Here is a 10905-nt window from a genome sequence, read left to right as displayed (position 1 = left end):
CGTGTGCGGGTGCCGCGTCCTGCCTTCGCGGGGCGCACAGGCGCTCTGGAGCAGAAACTTCTGGTTTAAAGCGTTTCCGCGCTCTTGGTTAAAGCGAAAATCGGCTTTTTTTAACTTTGCCAAAGCCAACCTGGGCCACCCACGTAGCTGGAGACAACACCTACTCTTGGGTTTAAGCCATGTATTTAGGTTATTAAGTGGCCCGTGTGCCCTGTTGTGCGGGTAATTGTACCAGTTAGACAGGCTTCTGTCACCCAAATAAGTAAAACATAGTAATTCTTTAAGAAAATTACAGACCGTGTCAAACTCCAAAGATTTGTCAGCCTGTATAAGCTTACATGGGCTAGACTTATTAAATCTTACTTAAAGAGGCTTGTATGGAATGAAAAATAAATAAACTGCCTGCATGTACATTCAAATGTGGGCACAAGCACGTGAGAGAAAATACCTTGAAGAGCCTTGTGGTTGCCAAACAGAGGGATGGAGGTGGCCAGAACATCCAGCCAGATGGCTGCTAGCTCTCAGCACCAAGCTAAAAAGGGGCTTTTTATTCAGAGAAATCACCTCACAAAAATGGCAAGTTGTTTCTGAACACGCCTGTGCCTTGTCTTCAGCTAAAAGCACAGCTGTCGAGCCCAGTCTGGCGCTGCGGAGGCTTAGGTGTACAGACACCCTTCTGCACGTAGCTGTGCAGAAACCCCTGGTCTCCCCTGGGGCTGTTCGCTGCCCATGTTTCCCCGAGGCGCTGAACCCCTGTTGTTGCTGTTTACCCTTAATACACCTTAGAGTGAGCTAAATTCTAGTGCCAGCAGAGGTAACTTACCCACAGCCCCAGCCAAAAAGCAGTGGTAGCATTTTAAAATCATTCATGGGTGTTGGTGTGCACTGAAAAGGCTTCGTAAGTAATGTTTGAGATGAGCATGGAGAAGCCATAAATGCCTTCTCAGCACCTGCGTGATAACCACAGTACCCACACCGCTGCAGGTTCTGCACCTGCTCAGGGCAAAACTGTTTTGGAAGAGTTGCATTGAGTCTTTTTTGAAATGTTTATTGGGACTGTTTATTTAGTAGGACTATTTATCCTGCAGCCTTTAAAGACTTTGAGTCCAGCTGCAGAGAGCTTTGGGGCTACTGGTGCAAACTGGGATGGCTCTGCAGAGCCAGCATGCAGTGACCTGGCAGAGGAGTGATGCAGAAGCACGGTGCTGATGGCAAGGAGTCTAATTTGACTCTACAAGAAATAAGACTTATAGGAAGTTCAGACATTTAAATTCTGAATACAGTAAAAGGCAGTTCCTTACAAGGCAGGCGGTTCCTTAAGCCATCTTTCTATGCCAGAAACCATAAATTTTTCCTTACATAAAAACTATGCCCTAAGAGACCTTTCTATTTTCTCTGCAGCCTTGAAGTTTTTGTCTAACCCCATGGACTTGCATGAAAGTTGAAGAAAGTAAAGAAAAAGTGATAAAAGTTCAATTCCTTTTAGATACTATATTGTGGGATGGCAGGAAAGAGAATTGCTGTTGTTTGGTACACTTCAGAACAGGCTCTCAGTCTGACCAGTACAGCTACACTGGGCAATCTTGTAACAGCATAGTCTAGACAGCTTGGAAGATGTTTTCTACTCCTGTAAAACTTGCTTAATGTATAGATTGGACTACAGACATAAATAAAGAAATCAGAGTTATCCCAGAGGTGCGAAGGCAATTGCAAGGAGAAGGTATCTTCTAGGTCTGGAAGCCTTTATTTCTTTCTCATCAGTTGTAATTAATAAAATTATGCCTTACACACTGTGACACAAAGACCTTGACAAGAAGCATGGGCAGCTTTCTACCTCTTGCTCTATTTGAGGGTAACAAAAATAGACTACAGAATCATCATGCTTGCACTTTTTCTTCATATTTGTTTGATCAGTTTGACAGCTACACCTATCTGGAGCCTTTCGGCACAACCAAAGCAGGAAAAAGAAGTTGTGAAGGAGCTGTCCTGTCCCTTCATGCAGTCATGCTGTTTTGTGTGTTTCTGTTCAGCTTCCTTGTGTTCCTGAGGTACCAGATCTATTATGGTTACCCTCTGCAGACATACCTGGAATATCCCATCATCATTGCACAAGGTAATTTTTTTCAGCCATGTTTTGGAAATAAAGCAGGGCTCACTCAGCACTCCAAGGCTCTGCAGATAGGTACAGTACTCCACTGCAGTGATGTGAATCCATTGACCAATTCTAGCTGGAGTTGGCGGGAAGAGGGAATGAACATCTCAAATATAATTGAATTATTACAAATTTTATGAAAATAGATGGTCAGGTAGAGGAGAAAGATCTAATTAATACACATACGGTGGAGTTGCAGTGTAAGCTCATCCTTTATCCAGTGACTCCAGCTCGGGGAGAAACACTATAAATGCTCCAGACTCTTTACGAAAAGCTTCATTTTGGAGCTTGCAGTGTTTTGGACATGAGTCAAATTTGAGAGATAAAACCTGTAATAAAGCAGTTTCTGCAGACGTGGTGTCCAGTGGTACTGTCTAGGATTACATTTGGGCCCCCTCTCTCCCTTCTGTCATGAGCGATCTTTTATTTATTTCAGATGTCATTCTCCTTTTGTTTATTCTGCGTTTCAGTGGAAACATGAAACGAGCTTTGTTTTATGCAGTCATGTATCCTTTGAAATCTGGGAATTTTGGTTTATGTAGCTTGTTTGGTAGTTCTCTGCATAGCAGCTATGTCATCGTTTGTTTTGTGCTACCATTGTAAATCATTTTCAGCCACTTCTCAACATGCATTCCACATTTCACAGGCTGATTTCTGGGATCACAGTGAAATCTATCCAAGAAGTAAGCTTTATATGTAGCTATGCTTTAGAAGGCCCACAACTGGTAAGGAGTAAGAGCAATTCTTAACTTACATCTTTGCTAGAGATGCAGGGTGGAAATGATGAGTCTTTTTTCTTTGATTCCTACCCATGCAGATTGTACTTGCCATGATGAACACAGCAGTGTATTGTTTTGGTTTTTTTTTTAAATAGGATTTGGGCTTAAATCTCAAGTCATGTGCTTTGGAGCAGCTATTGAGAAACTCCAGGCACTGTTCAACCAAAGACAGTGTGAAAAATAGGAACACTTAGTGTTTCAACCAGTGCTTAATATATTTTATCTAGATTGTATAGTCTGTTATAAAGTTTCAATAAGATTATTTCCAGATGTTTTAAAAAAAAATCTAATTCCCCAGGCAGTTTTGAGAGCTTTGGTATGCTAGAATTTTCAGTGCTATGAAACTTAACATAATATAAGACTGGGGGGGGGCTGGTACATGCTAACACTGCGGAAGTGGATAATAGACCTGGCCATGGTAAGTACTGCATGATTATTTGAAATTAGGTCTTCATATGAAATGACTTTTTTCTGGAAGTCTTTATCAGGGAAATCTCTCCTTATATTTGTCCTTGGAATAATTCATCATTTAGGTTAGCTTTCAGAACAACTAACCAGTTTTCAAATAGAACTGGTTCTCACTTCTGTGAGTAGCTGGAAAACATGGCACTGGCAATAGAGACTCTATGGAGAAAAAAAAAAGAGTTATGTTCTGAGGTAAAGCTGTTAATTGTGGTGCCTTAATTAACTAGCAACGGTTTAAGATGTTGAAAAAATATTGCCTCTTTAGTCCTAATGTCATAATCCTGATTAATAAACCCTTAACATGAGAGGAAAAGAACAGAGCATCAGTCAAAGCATTTGAAATAGGGAATGTTAAGTCTTTGACAATTTTTTTTCCCTTTAGTCCTAGAATTTTGCAAGAAAAACATCATCTGATAATGCCCTATGTAGGTTAAAGATGGTCTTTGCCCTTTTTGTCAAAGAGAGAAAGTTAAATTTTGAGATGAACTGGAGCTGCTAGTGCAAAAGATGATACAAATAGGGATAAAAGCTTCTAAGCCTGCTGCCGATCCTTACTTGCAAGGGAAATCCAGGCACACCACAAAGACCCATGTGGAGAACCCCTCTACCCACTGCCTTTGAAAAATCCCCCTTAAAGGATGACAGAGAGCAAATAGTCTGCTCCCTTCATTATTTTTTCCCACCAATTGGACTCATTTTCCACACATTCTTGTCAGTTTTCTCATTCTTTTATGGTTTAGTTTGCCAGACATAACAGTAACAGATGGTCTGAATCAACCTTGCTGTTTAGACTAGATCAGTCTCATTTTAGCTAACTTTCATAAACAGTTTTATATAGCAGGTTGAGAGGCTTTTTTATTTCTTTGCTTCTTACTGTATTTGCCTCTATCAAATATTTGCCAACAGCAGCAGCAACTGTTGTGCTCTTTGAGCTTCTTTCTGGGCAGCACCTCAGAAATCACTCCCTTGCTTCTGGCGACTTGATTTTTTTGCTTCGCGGTTCCTTAGTAAGAAACTGAAATGCTTGGGTTGCCAAATACGGAAAAAGTACATTTTTTTTTTTTTATTCTAAATGCAAAAGCTAGTCCTGGTTTTAGTAAGTTACATACTAACAGCCATAAGCTAAACACTCGGATAATACAATGGCAGAGGTTCTTTCTCTTTTTTTACCTGCTTTTCAGAATTTGTGCACACTCATCAGTGCAGCCAGTAAGCTGGCTCAGCTGCGGTGCCTCTGGCAGACAAAAGATTCTGGACAAGTGAGCGCCTTGACCTGGAGTATGTCTGCATATACCTGTGCAAGTAAGCTATGGGCAACCTGGTGTGAAGCACTGAGTTTTCCTTTTTTAAAGCCGTATCTCCTCCTAATGCCTCTTTCAGTAGGTCTTTACTCAATCATAGTAGGTAAAAATCTTGCCTAATGTAGTTTCCCTTAGTGCCGACTTCTGAGACTCAGATACCACAGAGTCTTTTGAAATCAACTTTTATCATTGACACCAGCTCAGTCACAATGAGACTTTGACTTACAAAACATGCAAATAGGGTCAAGGGAGCCTGATAGAGTTGAAATAACTGAAAGAGTGTCTTTACTAAGAAAAGATTTCAATGTTCTATGATTTAATAAAATTACTAGTGATCCAGCATGAAAAGGCACTAAATTTTGAGTCAGACAATCAGACAATGCTAATTCTGAAAAGTCATCTGCAAATAAATACACGCTTAATGCTGAATACCTTTAACTCCATGACTACATGTAAATAAATTTCTCAACAGAGGAGAATTTAAGAACGTACCAAGAACAGTGATTTGTGCAGTTCATGTGTTGATTACCTAGCGGTCTGCATGAACGGTTCTACAGCTATTTGTCAGAAGTGGCTTTGTCACACTCACAAAACTTGCTTAAAATATTCTTACTGTAAAACATAGTGATGCTGGATCAATTTCCCTGTGAAACAAATGTTTTTAAGTCAATAATTAGAAGTTGTGGTATGTTCACTGAACAATAGCAATAACTTTGTAAATGGTTTTAGTCTGCTGCAAATGTGAAATAATTAACATTTAGATTTGTTGTGGGAAGGAAAGCTGAATTCCTCATATTTGCAGAAGCCTAAAAGCATGCGTGTGAACATTCACAATGGTTAAGTCATGCTAACTCGATTGTGGGTGAGGCTCAGTTTCAACTACTGAAGGAGGGGGCTGAACAGAAAAAGAAGCATTAAACTCTGACGACATCCAATCTAGTGAGATAGATACAAAAATTCTAATTTTATCAGTGATTTTCTCATTAAAAAAGACCCTTAATACAGTGTCACTCAGCTTTGAGAGCTTGATCTCTGAAGCTAAAATAGTGAAGAGTGGATGCACTGAAAGTGGGAATGTCTGTAAGATGTATATTTTCATGCAAGATTATCCTCTATTAAAAGATAGACATTTCATCATTTTTTGAAGGTATAAATGTGTCGTATCTAGTCCACTAATCAGAATTCATTCAATTTACAGCAAGAATAGTTACAACTGTAATGACTACGAATGATCTCGCAGGTGAGTAAAGTATGGAATTGCCTGCCTTTCCAAGATAACAGCTGCCATGGTAGTTTTTAGCTGTTTTGTAAAAGCAGTTACCTGCTCTCAGAAGAACAAACCATGAACCTGCTGGGTTAGCACAGTGAGGGAAGGAGTTAGTTAGTGCTAAAAAAGTAGCACAGGGTTACAAGTCAGTCAAATACCCAGAGAAAACAACAAAACCTGCTTACACTTATCATGTGGTGACAAGTGGTCCAAAAGCCATTATCTTTCTCAAAAGGCAAAAGCACTACAAAATTAATTATGAAAATAGCAGAATAAAGCATTAAAAATCTTTAATATTTAAATACATAAATAAATTTAGTAGAATACAACTTTAAAAATCTGTAATAATTGATAGTTTTTCAAATAATAAGTGTTTCCTTTTCTTACTGTGGGGTTTGTGCATTAAAAAGTTCTTCCAGAAAACTATTTAAAGTTCAGCTTAGTATATGAATAGTTTTGGTCACAACATTCAGAAAGGTTATGGCAGGCTGAAAATGAAATGGTGCGCTGGTAAGAAACTCACAAAAAACTGGCTTAAAATATATAATTTGCAGCTGATTTCATTACAAAGCAAATTTACTTAACAGCTTCTTACCATCCTGACAAAACTGAAAGAACTAAGGAGTGCAGCAGATTTTTCAATAAATGGTTCGAAATCAGGACTTGGTAGATGTAAGAACAGTTACAAAATCACACTGTACTTTATTTGGTGGATCCTTGTTCAAAACTGGTATTTCATCAGAAACATCACATGAATGATTTATTTATTTTTAAGCAGTCCTCTGCAGCACAATAAGGCTCTAATTTTACAAGCAGTTCAAGTTGCTCTTTCACTGGCAAAGGAAGTCCCCTTTTCAATCAATATTCTCACCCCCATGCTTGCTGGTTTCTCTTTGCCGGAGTAAGAGTTTTGGGGACATGCAGTTATCTGGATCACCAAAAAATCGGCACATGCAGAAATTTAGTCCAGGTCAGTTATCAAGTCCAGTTCACCCACAGCTACACACTTAGCCTGAGTAGAAGCAGGAGAAGTATATTGAGGGGAGGGAGGAAGGGAGAAAAACACCATGAAAGTAAAGCTGGCTCTGATTAAAGCTGGCTCTGATTAAAGCTGCTTTTTAAAATAAAGCACAATACACTTTGGAACGTGGAAGAGATGGCAGCAAACATCGATACCGTGCTGTTCTAATGGAAAAGGTTTCCAGTTAACTTCTAACACTGAACACTTTGGCATGTTCATCTTGGTTTCAGAGGCATGTATGAAACTGTCAAGTATTGCACATTTCTGAAACAAAATTTTGTGTACATTTCTGTGTATATTCTATTTACCAAATGGATATTAGATATAGCTATACTTCAAATTGTGGTCTCACAGGTAGAGATACTATGCTTATTTTGGTTTAAAAAAAATCTGAAAGTTAATCAAGATACTGAAAAACTGCTTTTTTCTCAGTTGTCAGATTTCCTCTCATTAAAATCTGACAGATACAAGTATTTCCTGTCTCCCTAAAGTCTAAACTTAACAGATGGCAGTAGAGAATAATCCTTTTATTATAAACAACACATGCAACTATAAAGGGCACATGAGCTGCGGCTCCTGAGTTTAATTTTAGGTGTAAATATAAATTTATATGAGGCTACTCAAACTTGTACTATTCTCCTGGTTTTGTCACAAAGGAATTAAAGGAACTGTAGTGTATTATTTTCAGATACCACTCACAAGTGCTAAATGCTCTTCTCTGCTACATTTACTTTGAGAATTTCTGGGTTCCTGAACATGGCAATTTAAACTAATTGATTTAAAAGAGTTGCAGAATGGGAACCAGCCTATTTTTACACCAGTGGAGGTTTACAAAACAATGTGTATTCTGAAAATGACAGCAGTTGATTCTTTTGGATTTATGCTTACAAGATTTTTTTTTTCCCTTTTAGTTCTCATCCGTTTCATAACCATGCTTATTCTCAATATTTGGGTCACAGCCACAATCCTTCACTACAGGAAAACTAAAAAGACTGATTAGAAGACACTCATCAGCACACAACATAGGTACCATCAACCCCCCCCCCAATATAATTAAGCTTAAACAACAGAAAAAAGGTTGAGGAAGCTCGCTCTGTCTTAAGCCTAGTATTTATCCCTAAGCATAATTAGTAGAGTCATGCTTATTTTCTCTTAGAAATAAGTCTGATAAGATACTTAATTTAAGCAGCATATTTTTATTGGTCATTTAAGACAAGTTTCACTGATATCACATTTTCTCTGGACTTTTTTACTAAATGAAGAAGGTATTTCATATTTAGATGTTCATATATCGTATCACTTCAGTACTTTCTGGTTACATATAAGCAATTTTCTTCAGTTACACAAGAGCAATTTTGCACCAACATACCAACTCATCTTTCTGCATCTGCTGCAAGTTTGAAAAACAACAACAGATGTTTGTCGTCTTCTTGCAGGCAACTCAATTAGTTAGACATTAACTATCTGTATTTTAGGATGAAGAAAATCTGAGTCAAGGCCTAATCCAAAATAAGGTTCTAAATGTGTTTTACTAAGTCACAAACCCAGTTGGGATTGTAGTGCTTACATGCAACACTTAAATAGTACAATTTATACAACTGATACAGGATACCCATGGTCACTTTCTTCAAAATACCCAGTTTTTATTAGGATATGAGCAAAAACTCAACTATGAATTCTTCTTTTTCAGCCTGAGCTCTCATTCACTGAACATACAGTTTTGGGAACAGCAGAGACTAGAGCGTATAGGAATTAATGAAACTTTGACTAACAGAGTTAAAAGTTGTGTTTGAGCCAAAGTTCCTGAACTGATACCCAAAATCCCTAAATGCAATCCATACTGACAGTGACCCCTTTACTTGTACAGCTTGATGCATCATAGCAGACTCGTCTCCAGTGGTGACTGGGTTTTGATGATACTGCTCTGTGCTTTGTTAGTTTTCAGCCTGTCCATGCTGAAGAACATAAAAGACTTCACTTAAATTTTTATTTTAGAGATTCTAATCAATTTGTAGTAGGTATATTAAAAAAGAGAAAAGGATATTCTTGAGAACTATTAATGGGGGATTTTTTTTTTGAAGTAATGCCTTTCCAACCAAAAGTTACAGAAGTAATCATACAGCTTGCCTTCAATTCTCATTACGTTCTCCAAAATGAAAAGATATGCCTTTTCAAAAGAGTTCTTACAGTATTGCTGTTAAAACCAAGGCAATCCTTGGTGCTGGCACCCTTGAAAACTATGGGAGGACTGCATTGACTACATTTGAGGCAGGTTTTCCCTGCAACATGCTAAATCATTGGACTCTTGCGGAAGAGCGGGATCTGCAAATGCAGATGTTTCCGCCAGCGTACACCCTGCAATCAGACCGACCAACATCTTCACTGTCAGAAAACATACCTGCTTTGTAAACTCTGATTTTAAAGTGGGAAGGGGTAGGAAGAGGTATGTCTGTGGACATACGATTTCACGTATCTCATATTATTGAGAGCAAGTTCAAAGATGAGCATTTTTTACTGCTCCAATAAAATGTGTAACTGTTTCTATGTTGGTTGAAAGAGTAACTGTAAAGGTCCTGTTATGATTTTACTAAAGCTGTGTAAAATATCTAAAGTGGTCTAAATGGTGGCAGGTGGCATGTGATACATTTTCCAGGTCATATTAATAAACACTATTCTTCATGGCAGTTCATTTGCATTACATTTAATTTTTTATTCTGTTTCCATATATGGAAAGAAAATGAAATATTCATTGCAGGTCATTAATGGGCAGATTTCACCTTAATATTTGAAGCATGAGGCTGTATATTAACCTGTAAAATGCTGAAGAGCTCCAGCATCTTAAAAGGAAAAAAACACACTTCTCATCTCCTTTTTTTTAATTAAAGCCTCTTCTTGATAGAGAAAGATTTGTAGAATCCAAACCCTCTCTGTTACTGACATCTTTCATACTCCTGAGTGATAGTGTAGCAAAACGATGAAGACACTCTATTCTCAGTTTGAGGATCAGCACTTCAAGTTGGTTTTTTTCATCATAAGACGCTGAAAACACATTTAAGAAAAGTTCTTTACAGGTTATTTAACATATTTCGAATAAATCATCTTAGAAACCTGTGGAAAAAAAGAAACTGAGGAAAAGAAACAAAGCTGGGTAATTCACAAGCGTAAGGTAAAGTAATTTTGTGGACTTGGAAAGCTGGACCATGAGTTCTCATTCAAGCTGCAAGAGATATGGAACAAATCAGAAGGCAGCAGTAAATAGTTTTACACACTCCCCCCCTGAGAATAATTTCTTTCACTTTTGTCAAGTTGACATATGCTCAAGTCCTGGGCAAGGCCCACAAAAGCATAGAGCCTGTGGTTTTCCAGTACGTAAACCATAATCTTCTTGGTAGCTGGATTAGAGGCAATAGCTTTAGACAAGATACATGGGGAGGATAAATCTTGTTAAACTTGTCATTCAGCAGTATCAGGGTGGACACAAGTGAGTTGCTTGCTGCGTAATGCAGCAGTGGACCAAAGACGGGCAGGGAAAGCATCTTGGTTTTATTGCAGGGTGTGTAAGCCAGCAAGCAACTTATCCAGAGGGCTGGAAGTAATGCCTCTCCCTTCCCAGATGCTGTGCAAGTGCTGAATTACACACTCGTGTCTGACTGCAGCAGTTCACAACATGCTCACAAGGTAACACTGCCTTTCCTGTCCTGGCTGGTCAAGTGTGGGTCCTGTCCGGGCTTTCAAAAGTACAAGTTTTCTTGCCTGTGAAAAGACAAGATCTGAATTCTAGTACAGTCTATTGGATAACCCCAAATATCTCCAGCTATGGATATAATGGAACTATGACTGCATTTGTAACAGATAGGCTACCAGCTGCACTTAGCCACAACGCTCAGTTTAACAGTATGAAAGAGAAAATGTTTATGATG

The 10905-nt window shown here is 38.5% G+C and overlaps 1 protein-coding gene across 1 annotated transcript in view; it reads left to right on the top strand.

Moving 5' to 3' along the window:
- Window positions 1–8946, top strand: part of PQLC3 (PQ loop repeat containing 3) — a 9153-nt gene extending 207 nt beyond the window's left edge. The window contains exons 2-7 of the mRNA XM_010566672.1: window positions 2031–2113; window positions 2589–2658; window positions 3292–3349; window positions 4578–4698; window positions 5896–5937; window positions 7897–8946. Coding sequence (XP_010564974.1) covers window positions 2031–2113; window positions 2589–2658; window positions 3292–3349; window positions 4578–4698; window positions 5896–5937; window positions 7897–7985 — 463 coding nt within the window. The 3' untranslated portion in view covers window positions 7986–8946. The remainder of the gene's footprint in view (window positions 1–2030; window positions 2114–2588; window positions 2659–3291; window positions 3350–4577; window positions 4699–5895; window positions 5938–7896) is intronic.
- Window positions 8947–10905: the final 1959 nt, after the last annotated feature.

The sequence above is a fragment of the Haliaeetus leucocephalus genome, unplaced genomic scaffold, assembly GCF_000737465.1.
Source record: "Haliaeetus leucocephalus isolate CR32 unplaced genomic scaffold, Haliaeetus_leucocephalus-4.0 Scaffold217, whole genome shotgun sequence".
NCBI lineage: Eukaryota > Metazoa > Chordata > Aves > Accipitriformes > Accipitridae > Haliaeetus > Haliaeetus leucocephalus.
The sequence above is the reverse complement of the archived record's forward strand: the minus strand, read 5'-3'. Positions and strand labels throughout refer to the sequence as shown.